Source organism: Pocillopora verrucosa, chromosome 8 (assembly GCF_036669915.1).
Source record: "Pocillopora verrucosa isolate sample1 chromosome 8, ASM3666991v2, whole genome shotgun sequence".
In the NCBI taxonomy this organism is placed as follows: Eukaryota; Metazoa; Cnidaria; class Anthozoa; order Scleractinia; family Pocilloporidae; genus Pocillopora; species Pocillopora verrucosa.
Window position 1 is genome coordinate 22,202,601 of NC_089319.1, and position 19,527 is coordinate 22,222,127.

Genomic DNA, 19,527 nt, shown 5'->3' on the forward strand with positions numbered 1-19,527 from the left:
ATTACCTAGCTTACCATGAAGTTAAGATGACAGTTTGAAAAATGAGGTTCAACTGAAGAGATACACAGCTTATGTAAGCCAATAACAAAAAGTTTTTGAGGAGGATTAAAAACAATTTAATTCAGTACTCTATTGATCTGTCCAGGAAGTGGTTCACAGATACTAACACAGTAAGTAAATAACTCACTGAAAAAGGCTCTTGATTAGGTGCCCTATTCCCATACTATTCCATAATGCTCTGGAACTGCATGTACATCATGATTTCTGAATTGTGAATAGCTTTGTCTTTTTTAGCAAGTTCCTACAGAATTTGCATTCTATTCAAGTCTACTTCCTCTTTGTCTGCACATGTTATTTCTTAGACAAATGTTGCTATTTTTGTATTCTATTTTTATCATTCACCTCCCATTCCCTTTTCATTATTTTTCATCACAGACTATTTTCATCCCCTTTCACTGAAGACATGTTCACCAAAGAAAGCCTTCTGTAACTTCTGACTGAATTCTTAATTTTCCTTCCAAATCTTCTTGTATCCTCATGTGAAACAGAAGGATGACTAGATATTGCTTTAAAGACACTTGATAATTCTGCACCCCTTCCTTAGACTCTTTAAAACACCTTTGCTTTCTCCCTAATTAATATCTAAAACAACTAAAATCCATGCCTCAGTTGTTCGAAAGTTGGATAATGCTATTGGTATCCACTGGATAAAACTCTATCCAGTGAATAATGCTATACAATTTGGTATCACTTATCCGTTGGATTGCAATTTATCCATTGGATAGAGTTATCCGCCTTTTACACAACTGGGCCTGGAACATTATAGATTCAGTCAAGACTGAAGTTCACAGGCTCCATTGATTCAATGTTGAAGATCATTACAGGCATCACTGCACCCACTGCATCCTCAAGGTAAGGGCTAACTTAGAGTAGAGGACCAAAGAGTCTCTTGAGAAACGCATATCAATTTATGTCTGATACTTGAAGTGTCCCTTGACGTTGAATCTCCACCAACTGATCTTTAATAGCTTTTGTTCTGCAGCGCAATAACTCAAAATCCTACAAAGAGAGAAACAGTACCTTACACACTGCACAGGACTCTTCATGTCAGTTAGACTGCTGACAAAAATTAAAACATGACACAGAAAGGAGATAACAGCTTGCTAGGCCTGATAGCTCCAAGGAGTCAAAGAAAAACTGAACAAGTTGAATGTTTTAGGCAATAACAAAGATAATTTTCAATTAAAAAACACATTTGGTCAACTTGGGACATTGCAGGCTACAAAGTTGAAGTAAAGTTTGAACTTAGTAGTAACTAAAGTATGATTTCAAAACTGAAAAGGTTGATAAAAATTTAAGGATAAAGCTTGTAAATTTTTGGCATCAAAATTACTATCCTGCGCATTTATTTTATTATCAAACAACTTAGACTGATAAGTTGTTACCTTTTCAGCTCCATAAGTAGATCCTTCATGTGGTTGGCCGGTGGCAACTTGGGTCAGGTAACCAATCTGTTCAGTTAGGCCTTTTTCTACACCCTTATTATTGAAATACAAAAACAAATTAGTTCTTCCAGCAACCTTACTGAAATAGATTCCTTTAGGAGTTACTATAACCACCAAGTATAAAATCTCTTTGAGCAACATTGTCTCTTTTCATCTCCTGATTCCAAAAGAATCATAAAAGGGAAATCAATTATCTCACCTATCACCCATGCTCTGTGTTTATACTGGTAAAGAGAGCCCTGTTTTCCTGTCATGATATGCGACAGAGAGGCAGATTTCCTTGAAGGCCTCAAGCCTTTAAAGACTTTACAATGACATCCATTAACTTTAAAGTATTTGTGAACGTGTAGACACATTTGCAAGCATCTGTTAAAATCCCCCACCCCTCTCCTACCATGTAAAATTCTCCACCTCTATTGCAACCATGCAAATAAAACTCCCCACCGCATCCCCCAAGTCAAAATACCAGTTGACTATTTGATCAATGCTGATCAATGTCCATGATATTGAAAAATGATGCTGTTCATGGAACTAATAGAGTAGTTTCCAATTGGGTGTCAAAAGACCTAAATTAAAGCCATCACAAAGGCCAATCGAAACAAAGATTAACGTCATCATAAACCAATGAGAACTCGAATTAAAAACAGGCAACCTTCTTGAAGCGCGGGAGAATTGGGATTGGTTTTCGTTTTGCATTTGATTGTTTGGAATGGTGGAACGAGATTTTTAGGCCAATTACAGAGCGAAGTAAAGCAAAACCAAAGTAATGATCCATGTTAACTAATTACTGTATTAATTGGCTTGCAGTCTTACCTCTAAAGACTTAAGGAACTTCGTAGCCGTTGAATTGATACGATCTTCTGAAGGTGCGTCTTTTGAAAGTTCTTCTAAGGTTTCTCCTGCACTCCTTATTACTTTCACTACATCCTATTGATAAAAATGACATTTACAGTTCGTAAGCGCCACTTTGAAAGTAAGTCAACCATGCATGCTGTTTAAATGACGGCGCGAAAATTCTGATGCTTACAAGCTAAATCAGTACAAACCTTTTCGATCTCCTCTAACTGCTTTAGGCGATCTCCTGATTGAGACATTACTAGGTTAGAAAATTGAGATGTGATAGCTATCTAAACCGATCACCTTAAACTATTCAGGACTCAGAACGACAACAATTTTTTATTATCAATGGATATGTTGTGTAAGAACATCCAATTCTCAGCTGGCCAATCGCGGTTTCATCACGTGACGTGGACGGTCGAAAATCAAACATGTCTTCCTTCCTTTCTGAATAACACCTTGCAAGTGGTGGTGTGTCTTGTCTTTTTGTTGACGGTTTACTTTCAACAGCAAGCTGGATGGTGACATGTTTCAGCGTCAGAAAAACTGGATTTCTGATGTGCTGTGGAAACCCAAAAAGGCTCATTCTCTTGAGCAGTTAAGGTACTGTGTTATGGTAGATCTGAGCAAGATGTTGGGAAACGTTATGATGTACGCCTACTGTCTTGAAGTGTTTGCCAACAATTCAAGTAGACACACGACCAGTTTGGTGTTTGTATTATTGATTAGTAATAATGATAGTTTATTTCTTCCGTGAAGACAGTGAATAATAACGAAATTGTTAATTTAATGTATATTGAATTGTAAATAATTGCTGATACTCAGTCAGCTACTTATACAAACATTCTGGGTTGTTATATAGATATCTCCATTACGTTCTTACCAAGAATTCTACCGTGAATGAGACGAATAGAGGATTACTTGTGGAGACTTTGCGCTCAATCGCGGAGATCTTAATATGGGGAGACCAAAATGACAGCAGAGTGTTTGAGTAGGTTCTTCTCAGCTTCATATATTTAATTTAATAATAATATTAGCAGTTGAATGCTTTCGAATGATTTTTATAAAAACATTTGATAGGAAAGGAATACATATTTTGCAAAGCTGAGTACACAATATCTTGGATGGTTTGGAGGGCAATCTAAAACAACATGGTGACTATTCTAAAACAAACATATATTCATTATATGTATCTAACACAACACCATGTAGTACCTTTTGTGGTATTAAATGTGGTTTGAATATTTAAAGAAAATGTGACAGTTGCTTCCTCTTGAGGTAGAATCTTTATGTTAATATTGAAGCAGAAGGAGAAATTCTAAAAAAAAAAGGAAATTTGATCTTTGGACTCAAATTAATCACAAGATAAGCATTTTTGATGATAAACTACTGCAAGTGTGCATTGTAACTGTGTTGCAAATTTTGTCACTTGATATACTGGCTTTGAATTATTAACAAAGATGATAAGTGTTTGAATATTGATGAAAAGCTTCTGTAAAATTTTGTCAGGATACAAGTGTAAAAGCTGCAGTGCAATGTAATTTTGCCACTTACAAGGTTATCATGATTTTGTCAATAAAATTACTGCAACTGTTCTATATTGTAAATATTGATAATGCATGTACAATGTTTGTCTGAATGAAAATAAGAGGAAAGTTTTGCTCAGGTATTGGGAAATTCCTCAACACCTAAAAAATTAATAAATAAATTTCTCTATAAAGTGTGGGAGACAAATAACTTCAAAATTTAATTTGAACTGTGGACAAAAATCAAGCAATGAAATGATTCTTGTGGGTGGACAACAATTTAAGTCATTACAGGAAAAAAAGCCTGAAAAGATTCAGGCTTTGACAGGATTCCAACTTTCAAAATCCTAGTTTGGTGCTACTATCACCTGAGCTGCTAAGCTGCATGCCAGGGTGGTGAAAAATTTTAGAGAATTAAATACTTTGATTGCATGCCTTTGTTATTGATCATGCTTATAAACTGATAAGCTAGTGATAGTATATAACTATGACATTTGTTTGTGACTGATTTTAGCTTCTTCCTGGAGAAGAGCATGTTGCTATATTTTCTAAAGATGATGAGTCAGAAATCCAATCAGATTTGTGTCCAGCTCCTGCAGACTCTCAGTATCTTGTTTGAAAACATCAGAAACGAGACATCTCTATGTGAGTAGATGTAATTTTATTGCTTTTCTTTTTCTATTGATGAGATACTGGTATATGCATTTTTGACCAAGACCAAGTGCAGGGTCAAGAAGGCTGGATATTGGCCGAGTCCTTTTTTTACATTTTTGCAGACTGAGACAAAGTTAAGGTCCCCTAGAATGCAAAAAAGGAATGAGGCTAATATCCAGCCATCGTGACTGAACAATCTTGGTCAATAAAGGATTTATTATATAGGAAGCAGATTTTGCTTCAATGAGAATCAAGAATGACTTATTTATTTCCAAGCACTAGGAAAGAAAGCTAACTGTGATAGTGCCTCTTGTTTTTCATATGACAAGTTGAAAAATAAACTGATTTGATTTTTTTCCATTTTAAGAAATTTCCTCAAAAGCAATAATACAGTTCTCACTTTTGAATTTGGATAAGTTTTAAAAGATGCACAAGCCTTGTGTTGTGCTTTTTGAATCAGAGAAATATTGACTGATCTTTGCAGTTCAATGTGTTATTCCATTTCCAATAATGTATTTAATATTGGCAGTTGAAATAAATTACATGTACCTGTTGGTGTATAATATCAGAGGCACTTCTCTTTTTTTTAACAGATTATTTGTTATCAAATAACCATGTCAACTCCATTATAATTCACAAGTTTGATTTTTCTGATGAAGAGGTAAGATCCTCAGAAGCAAATATTCAGTGCTTGAGATGGTTCTATTAATTTCTTTGGCTTAACTTATGCATGTTTTGCATGTACACTGTATATGTAGTTTCCATTCTAGCAGTCTTGGGCTGGTCTAAAAAATAATACTCTCCAAATAAAAAGTCTAAATGACAGATGCCAAAGAGACTTAATTATAACGCACTTGTTAATTTAATAGAAATAAAATGTCCTATTTCAGGGCTTTTATTTAGAGCTGGCCATCAGCTAAGAATATGACTGCATTGATCTGTGAGCTGCTCGCTTTTGATCATGGGCCTTCCCACATTCTGTGTTCTCCCCTATTTCAAGCACAACAGGTTAAAGACATTTCAAGCTGACAGAACAATCCTTTTTTACCTTTCAAATTTTGAAGAATTCCAACAAATTTTTAGACTGTAATCAGTTACTACAAGTGGTAAATTTTACCAGCCACCACGTGAAAATGAGAACTCTGTACATTACTAAGAACATTGCACTGATAACAACTTTTCAACTTAACTGGCAACAGACTAGTATTTCTTTCTAGACTGAGTAAAATTTTCATATGCAGCTCTGTTCTTAGTTTCTTTGTATGGGAAGATGGAAATCCCAGCTATAAGCAAAATAATCCCATCTTCTCATCCTTTTTTGTCAGGTATTAGCATATTATATTTCATTTCTGAAGACATTATCACTCAAGCTTAACAGGCATACAGTTCACTTCTTTTTTAATGAGGTAAGTGATCATTTGAATCTTTTTAATTCCCAAGCCTGAAACAAGTGTTAGTAGTAAATTAATTAGAAAAAGTATTATATTTTCTTTGAAAGATAGGCCAACAAAGCAAATTGACTGCTCCAGTGCTCCAAATGTATTACCATTATTTCTAGAAAAAAAGAAATGAATGGAAAAAAAGTTCAAATTAATTTTTTTTTACAATGTTCAACAATTTTGAGCTTGAAATATTATTCACAGTCACAGATGACCCTACCTGCAAAGTTATCAGCATGGACCATTTTAATTCACTGTAAATGTGTCTTCATAAATGTAAAATATACTTTTGTCTTGTTGTTTAGCACAAGAATGATTTCCCTTTATATACTGAAGCTATCAAGTTCTTCAACCATTCTGAAAGCATGGTTAGGATAGCTGTTAGGACTCTTACACTCAATGTTTACAGAGGTGAACAATTCTACTGCTTTTTTTAATGAATGAGGAAGTTAATGATTTTAAGGGAGTTATTAATTAAATATTTATATTTCCAATTGTGTGCATGCGCAAAAAGCAAATTGAAAATAAGGTTGTAAGATCAAATATAGTGGAGGAAGCAGTACTCATGGATGGGTTCTTGGTCTGCTAACTGAATTGAGCATCAGGGAACCCAGAGGAAAGCCTCTGGTGCTTGAATGAGAACAGGCTATGACTCAATGTCTTTGTGACCCTAGTGCTGGAGACTGAATTCAGACTGAAGTGTTGAGAGGCAACTGCTCATGCCACTGAGCTCTCCTTTCCTTGTGCTTCATGCAAATGTAATGATTCAGTTTTAGATTTAGTCTAATTTTTATCTCCTTTCCATAAAACTTAAGTGATGAATGAAATAGAGAGTTAATACAGATATCACAACTGGCATTTGAGAGAAGTTGGTAGCCTCATGTATTTGTGTCTGAGGTAGCAGCATTTGAAGTAAAATTTTTAAAATTGGTTTATTTTGATCTGCTGCATCTTATTGCAGTTGGAGATAAGAATATGCTTGGCTTCATCCGAGACAAAACAGCTGATCCATATTTTTGGAACCTGGTGTGGTTTATTGGTAATCATGCTATTGAACTTGACAACTGTGTTCGCAAAGAGTCTCAGTAAGTTATCTTTTTTAAAGCTGTTGAACTAATCACGTGTAATCTGTATTACTAAAATATCTCCATGAAGTGTAGCCTTGGTAGATGTTGAACGTGTTACCAGTAAGTTGCACTACTATACAGGATGTTCAATACACATTTTTTTTTTGTCAAGATCGGAGATGACTGATAACATAGTACATGGTTACATTGTAGTAAATGAATGTTGTTGTAGTCCTGACATTCTCAGAAAAGTAGGTAAAGTTGATGCACTAGGTGGTCATGGGCATGTCATAAATGATCTCAGGGCAAACAATCACACTGGTTTGAAAGACACTATTATATTCTCCTACTCACTTGTCACTCCAATCTCACAATTAATCAACCCAAATCAGCTATCATATTTCTGTACTTCCATCACAAACCTATCAACAAATTCAATGGAACACTTTGGTCACAACAGGCTATCAAAGAAAATGTAGGGGCACACGACATGCATCACAAAAGGTTCTCATCTCAAAATTCAATTGAATCACACATTATTATGTCAAATACAAAATACTAATATGTTGAAATCCAGTCTAATGAAATTATATTGAGTGTACACTAAACAACTTTACTTACCATTAATTTTAGTCATACTGTAAACAGATGTAAGTAGCCTTTGAGTAACAAAAATTGTAGTGTGAATAATATTTGATTTTTACAATTTTTAGCCACTTAAAATGTGACAGACTGAAGGACTTGGTTGCAGAGCATCTGGATCATCTTCATTACCTTCATGACATACTGTCACTCAACATACAAGATGTGAATATTGTGTTAACTGGGCATTTTATTAACCGTTTGTTGATTCCACTGTACATTTATTCTCTGGTGCGTAAAAGACCTGATTTGGAGCAGGTATGTTCAGAATGAGTAGCACTAAAGAAGTACTGAATAATTATTTAATATTTCCAGAATTATTAATTATTTAATATTTTCTGAATTGAATGCAGATTATATCCCCTTTGAGAACAATTTCCATGTTCTAACTTGTTCATTTCAGATGTTAGGTCAATTTAGCTTTAACCCTTTACACCCAAATATCAGTTTGCAAGTTCTCCATACTGTTTTTTATGCATTTCTTACTTACAAGGAGAATTTGTTTAACAATCAAGAGTTTCTTGAGTTTGCAATCAATTCCTTCATTGATGCAATCTTAGTGTTTCATTCAGGGGGGATACTATTGGGAGAAGTGAGATGCTTCTCACTTTTAGTGATAAAAAGGCAAAAAAATTTGATGATCTTCCACTGGTGAAGTTAGTTCATTGGAGGCTGGAAAATTAATTTCATATTCTTGTTTATAGGATACACCTCGCCTTGGTGTTATGGTAGCCTTTTTTCTTCTTTCTCAAGTAAGTAGCAAACATGTTCATTGTAATATTGTACACTAGTGCTTATTTTATAACCAAAGCTGATAACTTTTTATGCGCTGATTTCTTGTTCCTTTACTAGATACTTCTCATAATGTCTCACCCTCCACTAGTCTCTAGTCTGGTAGATGTGCTTGTTAATGGTGATGAAGTTGCCTCAGGGTGCACTCCTGAAGATTCTCCTCTACCTCTTAAAAAGGTGATGTCTGATATGTGATAGTCGTTTGTGACACACAAAAATTCTCAGTGTATGTTGCCAATATTCATGTTTGTTGGTATCTGTTCATTCAATTTTTGGCAGACTGAATTTTCGAATGGAAAACCTGGTTTCATAATATTTGTTGTTTCTTCATGGTTGGTTCATGTAAAATGGTGAACACCAGAAGCCCCTAGGTGGCAGTGTCTCCTTAAAAGCTACTACTGAAACAAACCCTTCATAGTAGTAATTCTCTTTACTGTCTGCTGTACAATTCTTACATTGCTTGTTCAGGGAATTTGGTATTGGATCAACTAATAGTCCTCTAGACTAGTTGATAGTTTCCTTTGCTCTCATCACTTGTCTGCTTGATATTGTATTGATATTGTAAGGAGAAATTGTGTCAGTTTTCTTGTTTTTAATTTAGTTTTTTTACATGTAATTTCTTAAAAGTGATGCTTTATATATCAGCTGAACAAATTTCAGGAGTGGACAATGTTTTGCATCTCAAGTTTAGTTGGTCTGGCAAACGAATCAGCCTGATCCTGCAAAAAATTGAACATAAGCTCAAAAGGCAGTATTCACCCTTTATTGCTGGAAGGTGTTCAACTACTGATTGCAAAACAAATTAATCTCCTTTTATAGGCTTGTTCTCTGAGTAATTCAGCGGCAAGTGTACGAACCTTCCAGAGGCCTGAAGAAACACTGGAGGAATCTCTAGTAGCTCTTGGAGTGAACACAGAAGGTTATTCTTTCCTTGGGAAGACATCATCTTTGGGTCCTTTGTCCAGAGGAAAATCCTTGCATGTGGCAAACTCAAAGTTTTATGTGAAGGGTATGTATTTGACTTAAACCAAAGTGTCATTTTTTACAATTTACAGCCATGCCATAATCTCATCACTCCTAGAGATTGCCCTACTTTCTGTAGCACAAAACCTCTCAGAGCACTGCCACCATACTTCTTACAACTGGGAATTGATCAGCTTTCTCTTACAGTTTGCTAGTAATACTCCTGGGTAGAGAGAAGAACCTAATAATCTTAAAGCTTTGTTTTAAGTATTTTAGGTTAATGATAAAAGTGTCAAAACTTAATTGCATGTGAAAAGTGTGCTTTGCCAGTACTTATGACCCAGAATAATAATAATGCAGTAATTATAACAGTACCAGCATTTTTCAAATGAAGATTTGATGTGTGATACAAGATGATGTTGTTTAAACAATTAACTGCATAATTGCTCACATTATCATCAATCTAACATATGTTAATCACTGATAATAATAGGTCTATTTCTTTAACACTAATTAGTTTAGCATGCATAATATTTTTATTTATCCCAATTGTCTAGAAAATCTCTCTTTTTAAATAGTAAAACCCCCATTTCTTGTAAGTGCTATCTAACAATTGCTTGACAACATCTAGGGGGCTTTTTTGTCTCTGGTGTAAGAAGACAACAATGGATTTCTGAAATTGCAGTTTAAGAGAATTTCCCTTCCTCTCTAAAAGGCTCTCTCCCCTCTCCTTATGAAGATACTAAACTGTACAAATTGGCAAGGAAGTTGTGTAATTAATGCTTAGATTAAGAGATGAGTAACACTACTTGGTACTGCAAGGAGCAGCCCTGTGTTGTCAACTTCACTATCAATGAATACATTAATCTGGAATTTTCCTCTTATGTCAGACAACAATCGAAAGCAAGGTGATGAAATAGCACTCATTTCTAGCAGGGAGAGAATAAATGCTTCTAGAAAAGATGGTAGGTATTAGGACAAACAGGGTTACAATAAATAAGCTTAATGCTCCTGTCTGTTAAACGTAATTTACCTCAAAAATACCACACTTAACCCTCTTTGAATGAAGTTAAGCTTGCATGCCAGGACACACCAGGTGACTTATGCTGTAACTCGTTTCTTCAACAAACTGCTTTGCATGTTTAGTTTCCAGTGCACATCCAGACTTATTTTATGGGTGTGATCATTGGGCCAATTCTAACCTGTATGAATTTGTCAAACATTTTGCACTGAAAAAGTGCTGTTGCAGAGCAAAGGTTTCCAAAACATTTTTGTGATATCTGAATGTCATGTGGCGTGGCCTTTATAGATTTTGAAATAACCAGGGATATTGTTCTTAATAGTTAATTTAAAACTTTTGAAAAGTGAAATTTAAATTTTCTCTACATAAAGCTACATCGTGGCTCTTTCTGATAAGTACCATATTTCATTGAATTAAGGCTCAGAGTACCTACTTGTATAGGCATGGTGGTTTATTATTTTGCAAGGAGGATTCCACTTCCATTCCATTCCCTTCCCCCACTCCCCCCTCCCCCTTCCCCCACTCCCCCTCCCCCTTCCCCCACTCCCCCATTCCCCCTTCCCCCACTGCCCCCTCCCCCCCCCAAAAAAAAAATAAAAAAAAAAAAGCCAAAAGCTTTAATTGATTCCTAATTAAATACTTCATCTATTATTTTATCTTAACTAACATTTGTTTTCATTCTGAAGATCTGGTGTCACTGTTGATTAGCAAAATTAGTTCTTTTATTTAGGAGTCCTTAATAGCAGTTCTCCTTACTGTCAGCCACCCATTTGCTATAATTTCACCTGTAAGAATGTAGTGATGATAAAAAATGATTTCCCTTTATTGATAATATTTACTCTGTTCAACACCTTTCTGCTGGAAAATGTATCTAAATTTCAAGGAGAAATTTATTTATTCTGTGATTTACTTATTCTGTTCAACAACTTTCTGTTGGAAAATGTATCTAAACGTTAAGGAGAAGCTTGTTATTTGGAGTAAGGGAAAGAAGGATGTACAAAATGAGAGGATAAATGAAGAAAGAGCAAGGGTGGTTTGCCATGTAAAAGAGTGACACGCATTTCAAACGATCCACTTAAAATTGAGGCCAAGTTTTTCAACAGGCATATGTATCTCCCAGACGAATTGTGATCAGTTTTGTTTCTATTTCAGCTGATTTAAGTCCAGTCCAAGTTCCTCTTCTTCAGACTCCACTCGGACAGGGGACTGATAGCGAGTCTGACACAGATTCATCATCTGGTTTCTCCACTCCGGTTGCTACTTCAGGAGAGAGCACCAAAGAAGAAACTACCACAGAGAAACGTGTTGAACACGGTAATTTTCCAGCATAAGAGTGATTTCTTTTTTCAGAACAAAGTTAAATGGTACAATAGGCCGTTGAGAACTCGAAATTTATGTATAGAAGGGAGCTCAAAGGCAGAAAAAATTGAGTGATCAAGTCAATGGTCCATTTTACAGTTGCATGCTTGGTTGCCGAGCCTGTTAACAGGAGTGAGGCTAAGGGTGACCTTGTTTTGATACAAACCTTGCTGCCTTTCAAATGTTATTGTGCTAAATAGATACTGGTCTCTATCACAACAAGGTTACCTCCAGCCTCACTCCAAATCAAAGGCTTGGCAACTAAGTACACAACTGTAAAATAGCCCATTAAAAATTGCCTTATTTGGCGAGGAAGAAGTGATTTACAGTTCACATTGATAATTCCTGTTTTCCCCATTTTTAGTTTTGAATACAGTGGCTGCAACAGATCATTCACACGGAGTACAGGTACGGTGTGAGAACGACATTATAATGTCAGTGGTCTTATTAGCCAGAGAAGCCGCACAAAGTTTAACTTCTGAAAAAGGACTCTAACGATGTAGCTTTTGGCATCTCATTTTCAGTGTGATTGAATGAAACCTCACATTTTCTATGCTATTGTCTTTGTCCCATTTCAGAGTGTCATTCAAAGACCCAAGGAATTCCAGCCTGACAGGTACAAAAACCTCTTGTGTTCAACTACCCTGTGTTTTAGTAGAAGTAATAGCATGATTTCGAGAGCGATTTGGTGTTAATAAGCACGTGTAAATTTTGCAAAGACAACAAAATTGTACGAGCCCGTAGGGAGAGTGCAATTTGTAGTCTTTGAAAAATGTGCAAGCGGTCATTTACATTTTATTTACGAAAAATCATGTTATTACTTATGTATAATCCACATGAAAAAAGCATCACAGAAAGTCATGCCAAACGAAATTTTGACAGCTTGGGCGCGCTAGTTGTAATTTGCACTTGTGTTACATGAAAAATGCACACGTTTTCAGCCAACGAGAAATGCGAAAATTTTTCATGTATATTATTTCAATGAATATTGTCGAGTTGTGAAATGCATTACACACGAGACCAGCCGGAAGACCCCTCTAAGTCCTTTTTTACATGATCTACCTACTCAATAAGGTAAGTACCCATTACCAACTGTCTCGGTCAATCTCGCCTCAACTGAATTCAACCACGCAAAATTTCCAACATTACTAGACTGGTTCTAGGCATTAGGAAATGTGTCAGAATTTTGTTCTGAACACCTGTTGTGGTGATATTAGCTATCGGGGTTGCAGCGTTAACGCTGCGTATAAAAGGGTTGTTGGATAATTAGTTATTATTTCCGATGTTTAGGATGTTTCTTGAAGCAATCGAAGAAAGTTTAGACTGCAGTGATAACGACGAGGAGGCACTGTTTGCAATTTGTTTGCTGTATGCAGCTATTGGTAATAAGGGTGAGTTATCTTTTTTCCCTAACCCTTCGAGAATCTGTTTCCTGCGCATGGGTTAGGGTTAGGGTCAAGGAAACAACAACAAAAAAATTTCCCCACCCCCTCCCTTCGTTAACACACCTGTATCCCGATTAGGCGATAGAAGGAACGAGGAGTCTTTGCAGAGAGAGAACAGATATAAGGGAACAAATCATTCTGAGTTTTATTATGCTTATAGTTGTTTTATTTAGCTAAATTCTTACAATTGTGTAGCAGACTTGTTCTAACGTCGTCTTCGTTTCTTCAGGTGTGGATAGCAACTTACTTGAATCAGCAGGACTCTCCACAGCTGAGGTTTGTGGTGTTATAATCAGTTGTATCGTTTTGTGGATTCGTTGGCATAATAATAGTCCCTTTTGACAACCTGAGTGGAAGTCAACCTCAGAAGTGAAAGTGATAGAGCGCTTCTCGATTTAGGGTCGTAAGACCAAAAGCAGAGTAGTCACAGTGGCCAATCAAATGAAAGGAATATACAATGAGGAGCCAATGAGAACGCATGATAAAAACTGCCGGAAGCGCGGGAAAATCACGATTGACTTAGGTCTTGCGTCTGATTGGTCGAGAGCGTGGTGTGATTTTTCTTGACCAATCACAGAGCGAAGTAAAGCGAAGCCGAAGCCAAGGCAATTTCGAATTGCTTTTGTCACTCAGTTTTGGTCAATTTGTTGTACTGATTCAACCTGAGACTGCGCTTGAGTAGTTTTTTTTTTTCAATCCCACAATCATGTTCCCACATTCTTTATGGGAATGATTCGCCACCACAGTTTTGTAGCGTATAGTAAGTGGATTTTTCTGTTTTTTTTTTTCTTAGAGCAAAGTTCCTTATAACGAGCAACTTGTAGAAAGCCTCATTAGAATGTTGGAACTCGGCTATCGAAATGGTGAGTCAGAACTTTCAATTTTTTGCACGAGCGTGTTAAATAAACTTTTAGAAGTCCCAATCTATTTCCGTATTTGGTACTCTGTTTCTGTTGAGTTCTTCACTCTTTCGTCTTAAACCGTGATTATGATGTTTTTGTTGGTTCTTTTGCCTGGTTTTCGATGTAGAAGGTATGAGAATTGTTGTTTTTTTAATCTATCGTCTCAGTAATACTAAGGTAAACTTGAAAATTACTTTTCGGTGAAAGAATCAAAGACATAAAATCTCACTGATCATCGGTTTGTACTTGAATGTATTTATTTTGTAGGGAGTCAAGTGCGCGTAGTAACATTAGAGATCGCCATTATACTGCTGAAGGAGCTGATTATGTATACAGTGGATGAATCAAAGTGGAGCTACCTTAGCGATAGACACTTGGCTCTGATCGAGGTAAGAACCTCTGACGACACATGTCAGACGAATAAGAATGATTTCTTTAAACGGGTTTACACCGTAGTTAGATTTTTGTCTTCTCTTGAAGCCACATAGGAGTTTCTTGAAAAGTTCTTGAAAAGTGCTCCAACCAGTTGAACCACCCACCCTATGCCAGACGTTGGAGGCTTTTTTCCCCACACTAAGTATTCGTTACATGCTGTCCGCGCTGACCGCCAGTTGCATGTTCCCCGCATCAAACATCAGTTGAAATCCGCGCCGAACTCTGATGTTTTCCTGCCTCAAGCCCCAGTTGCATATTTTCTTTTCAGAGTAGTAATTTCACTTATGTTTCGCGCGCTAAGCACTATTTGAATACTTACCACCTGGTTTTTTCTTGATTAAGTCTGTCGGAATTCAAATACTGAATTTCTCATCGGGTTAATTCCGAGTGCTTTGAATATTTAGACTGGCTGGAGTCTTTCAATTCTCTTAGACCCAGATTTGTGGGTTTACACGGAAAAAAATGCCACCTTAGTGAAAAAAATATCTCAGAATAATACCTAGACAGGGAAGAATCAATCTTCCTTTATTTACTTTTCAGAATGTTCGCGAGGCCAGTACGTTACAGTTGCGGCACTATTATAAGGTACAACATCACATGGCAGTTATGGTCTTCGATGTTTGCGAAGGCCTTTTGCGAAGGCCTTACTTTGCTGTTCAACTGTTATTTTGTGCACTTTCTCGGTAATAGAGCAGTTTTCAATCGTGTCGATAGTTATCAGGGATGAGTTGGTTTAGCTTTACTACGCTCTGTGATTGGTCCAGAAAACTTGCGCCACTCTCTCAAACAATTAGATGTAAAACTAAAACCAGTCACGACTTGGTCTCCCGCGTTTTTCCCGCGCTTTTCCCGCGCTTTAGGCTGTTTGCTAATTTTTACTTTGAGTTCTTATTGGCTCTTCAAGGTATTTTCCATTCTTCTGATTGCCTCATTGAGATAACTTTGGTTTTGGATTTACGATACTCCATCGCCGAGAAACATTATTTTCCCACGCTTAACACTTCTGATCTATCTTACAGGAAGATGAAATTTTCTTGGACATGTTTGAGGACGAGTACCGGCAAACAAAGGTGTGGCTTCGAAGTTGATAGTTAACTTGTAATTTTGTTATCTGAAAATTACAGTATTATTTTGGCCAGAGGACTAGGTAATGGCAAGAATTGCAAAGGTGGGAATAATTCGATACAATCCCGGCTAATTCAGTGGAAGTTTTCGTCCTCTGAGGCTACATTCTCATTTTGGTTTCGTTGCCTCTTTTTAGAGAAGCGCTTTACCAAGTGGAGAGATTTGAAACTCACATTCACAAATCCCTCTGCTTTTTACGCAGATTTTCTCTAAATTCATCCCTGAAAATGTTGGGATAGTGAGTAAGCTTGGGACCGTCTATAAAGCTGTAGTCTCTAGTTGTTATAGCAAGTCTACTCGACATGACGTACAATCGTGGGAGCCATGAATAAGTTCAATTACTTTCCTCAACTAGGTAAAGCCTCCCAACGTGCAACACTTGATGATGGATGCTACGCTACTCCTTCCTATTACGGGAACACCGCTGACCGGAATTGAGTTTTACAAGCGCCTGCCGTGTGGAGAAGTGGAACACACTCGGAGGGTGAGTTCTTTTTATCTTGAACTGTTTTCGGTGACGTTTGTGCCTCCTGCCTCATGTGAACTGTTGACCCTCAGTTTGACTCCTAAGAGTGACTAGCATCTAGCATCTAGTCACAATATCCCCCCAGAAACAGACGTAAAGGTCACGAGAGTAAAGGAAATGATCACCAACTAAAGATGTTCCAGATTGTTACACAAATTCTCCTTGTCAGCCTTATAAGAAATGTAAAGAGAAAAGTATTGAGAATATGCATACTGATGTTAGGGTGTAAAGGGTGAAAACTGTGGGGAGTGAGGAGGGGTTTGTCACCGAATTCATGGGGAAAACTTTTCGTGACAATGGTAAGGAGTGGTTTGTGTCATTGAAATTCAATAGAAGTTATTATTGTGTTTTGTTCTTACGCGAAGCATTAATTTACTCAAAGAAGTCATATCCTCATAAGCCTGATATTTTTCAAGTTTGAAAGCAGCTTCAATATTTTTACAGGCAATTCGAGTGTTTCTGCTCATGAGAGACCTTTGCTTAGCATTGCTGGGGAAGAAAGAAGAGCAACTACCTCTATCAAAAGTTGAAAACTCTGTCCATTTGGAAGACGTCCTGGATTTAAGTGAGTCACACTGAAGTAGGGTTATATGATTGTCACTTTGTTATGCGCCGATCAAAACTGTAAAAAAGTTGTGGGAAGCATCTAAATGTTCTTCTTTTCGATCTTTAGATAACAGTGACCTGATCGCTTGTACAGTGAAGACAGAAGACAAGTAAGTTACATGCTTAAGCTTTAGAACTAGGAGAATGCCCTAAATCGAGATTTCGCGCAAGACATGGTGGCCTAATGATCTGTGCGCGCGTGTACTTGACTCTGGATCAAAGGATCGTGGCCATTTCTTTGTATTCTATTGTTGGAAAAACACGAGACACTCGCGTTACTTCTTTACCCCAAAAGCCCGATCATAGTAATATGATTTTTGTTTCAATGTTTTGCAGGCAGCAGCAGCGCCGTTTCCTTGTGATAGACGAGGCTCAGTTTATACTGGTTGAACCAGACACCACCAAGTTAGGGTGGGGTGTGGTCAAGTTTGTCGCCAGACTTCAGGTAGGGGAGTTGGTTTGTTTTGTATCCTTTCGCTATCTTTTATCAATGACTGTCTTAGTGCGCATCTCCAATTTAGGGACTGCTGGGTGGTTTTGAGCTTCATTGATTTGTATTGAGAAATATATCCCTCTTGCACCTTTCCTTTACGATATTCTGGATACTCTGTGGGCAGATTTGGGAGCGAATGAAAGTGTAAATAAAATCCAGCAGTTCAAAACCCCAGTAGCCCTTAGAGGTTGTGTTGCTTTGCGACTGTCCCCTGCACGGCAAGGCACCCATAAAGCAGAACAACGAGCTTTCTTTCTTTTATGCTTTCGTCATAGTAACACGGTTTTTATTTTGGGTTTTAGGATGTAGAGACAGCTCCCGATAAGGAAGACAGTCGCTCTTTATTCATCACCATACACCAGCCCAGCTCTGCCCGCAGCCTTACCAAGGTCCGCTCTCGTCCCATCTTGTCTGCCAAATTCATCTTTGATGATTATATCCGTTGCATGTCGGCTAAGCAGCGCCTCCAGAGGCGGCGAACGATGCTTAGACAGCATAAACTGCACTGCATAGCTCAGCTGTTAGAACTGCCAGCTATGGCCTCTCCCCCGTCACACTATTATTCCATTACACCTCCGGCTTATGTTAATTTAGGCCCAGGACAACTCGAATCCCCGACAGATTCTCAAACAAACGAGTCCGCGAATGAGGGTGTTGACGGACCCGAGCAACCTCAAACGCATGCGCAGTCGATAGGTGATATGTCACAGGATGGCGCTCATGCTTCTTTTCCTGCAGCCATGCCTACGCCCGAACAGTGTTTGTCACCAGTCCACGGCACAGGACGACGAACAACTTCTCAGGCTGAGGCGTTAGCGAGCGTACTCGAACAGTCACCTCCGCCCAACAAAACGACTGTAGCTCGGACCATTTCGGTGGAAGAGGCAGCAGAAGCCATAGAAATGGAACTTACCAACTCTGTTCTTCAATCTGTTCAAGAAAATTGCTCTACCGGCAATTCCTCGCCTGTAGGAAACCTGTCACGCTCACAGTCTGCAGAAAATCTACGGCTTTTAACTGCCTGGAGAAATCCAGTATCACTATCGGCCCCTGCCACCCCCCGTGGGGATAGGCGCTCTCAACCAATCACGCTGGAGGAAGAGGATAGCTTAGCAAAGGTAAATACTCAGAATTCAATGTCTGAGCCCGCAATATTTTTCAGTGGTCAGTATGACTCACCGGCGGCAACCGTCCATAAACCGGTCGAAAGAAAACTGAAAAGGACTGGGAACAGAAGAAGTGCACAGAAGGGAAAAGGAAGACAACGAAAAAGATGAATACTTTTTGACTTGTTTGAAAAATGATTCACAATGAATTATCTGTAGTAATGATTAAATGAAAGTAACTGCTTACGAACAGTAAAAGGACCTGAAATTAGGTAATGACACTGATATTTAAGACTTAATGCAAAGGATGAAAATACTCCTTATTGGAAAACTGAGACGAGATGAAATTGGCCCATATTTAAAAGAATTAGAATAGATTTTATTAAATGTGAAATTATTCTTTTATCAGGAAGATAGCATTACTTGCTTTGATTTTACAAAAACTCTGAGTGAGTAGATAATAATTGTTTAAAGAAGTAACGTTATATTGGAGGGCTTTGTCACTACAGATCAGTCAACCTGTCCTAAAACTCGACTCTCCTAAATGACTGATTCAAATTATACAATGACAGTGAGGAGAGGCTAATGAAGGACTAAATTAAGCGTGTCTTACAAATAACAGATTTTAGTGAAATGGTTTTGATATTCTAATTAAAAATTGTACAGCATCGCTTCGCAAAAGGATGATTACTTTTAAAGCGGGTTCTTGCCTCCACCCACCCCCCCCTTCACTTTCTTATTTGGTTACGTTAACTCGTAATCAGCCACCTTTTCCTCTTTTTTCTTGACAAAACAGAAGCAAGTTGTATGCAGAAATGTTTGATCATTTATCTTCTAGGCCTTTCCACAAATATTACTTGAAATCGTGTCAATTATCCGTAAGGAAATCTTCAAAAAAACAAAACCGAAAATCAAAATACTTGTTTCCAAAAAGTTTTCGACAAATTCCTTTTTATTAGTATTTTATTTTCCGATTTGGAAAATTACCGGCTCTAAGTGATAAGGAATGTATTATTCTCGTGGAAATGGATTTTTTTCTAGTTTTGTTTCGTTAAACAAGCCAGGAAAATTCAAAGCTCAGGTA

The 19,527-nt window shown here is 37.4% G+C and overlaps 2 protein-coding genes across 3 annotated transcripts; one reads left to right on the forward strand and one right to left on the reverse strand.

Moving 5' to 3' along the window:
* Positions 1 to 730: 730 nt before the first annotated feature.
* On the reverse strand, positions 731 to 2,690 carry LOC131778325 (mediator of RNA polymerase II transcription subunit 11). Its single transcript, XM_059094739.2, has 4 exons — positions 2,552 to 2,690; positions 2,319 to 2,432; positions 1,446 to 1,538; positions 731 to 1,059 (listed from the first exon to the last, which is right to left on the reverse strand). Exons 1-4 carry the CDS (start codon positions 2,597 to 2,599, stop codon positions 964 to 966), a joined length of 351 nt encoding a protein of 116 aa, XP_058950722.1. The 5' UTR covers positions 2,600 to 2,690; the 3' UTR covers positions 731 to 963.
* Positions 2,691 to 2,767: 77 nt separating this feature from the next.
* Positions 2,768 to 19,118, forward strand: LOC131778350 (protein CLEC16A). 2 transcript variants are annotated; one of them, XM_059094767.2, is made up of 26 exons: positions 2,768 to 2,945; positions 3,205 to 3,333; positions 4,383 to 4,513; positions 5,116 to 5,183; positions 5,848 to 5,928; positions 6,267 to 6,372; positions 6,923 to 7,046; positions 7,742 to 7,928; positions 8,375 to 8,422; positions 8,523 to 8,639; positions 9,282 to 9,471; positions 10,316 to 10,390; positions 11,599 to 11,760; positions 12,170 to 12,213; positions 12,384 to 12,421; positions 13,096 to 13,196; positions 13,480 to 13,526; positions 14,044 to 14,113; positions 14,420 to 14,541; positions 15,128 to 15,172; positions 15,607 to 15,657; positions 16,068 to 16,196; positions 16,683 to 16,803; positions 16,912 to 16,954; positions 17,181 to 17,289; positions 17,640 to 19,118. In XM_059094767.2, the coding sequence occupies exons 1-26, from the start codon at positions 2,869 to 2,871 to the stop codon at positions 18,612 to 18,614; spliced, it is 3,390 nt and encodes a 1,129-aa protein (XP_058950750.2). In that variant the 5' UTR covers positions 2,768 to 2,868; the 3' UTR covers positions 18,615 to 19,118. The 2 variants fall into 2 exon arrangements, with proteins under 2 accessions (XP_058950750.2, XP_066027404.1); XM_066171307.1 differs by lacking the exon at positions 10,316 to 10,390.
* The last annotated feature ends 409 nt before the right edge of the window (positions 19,119 to 19,527 follow it).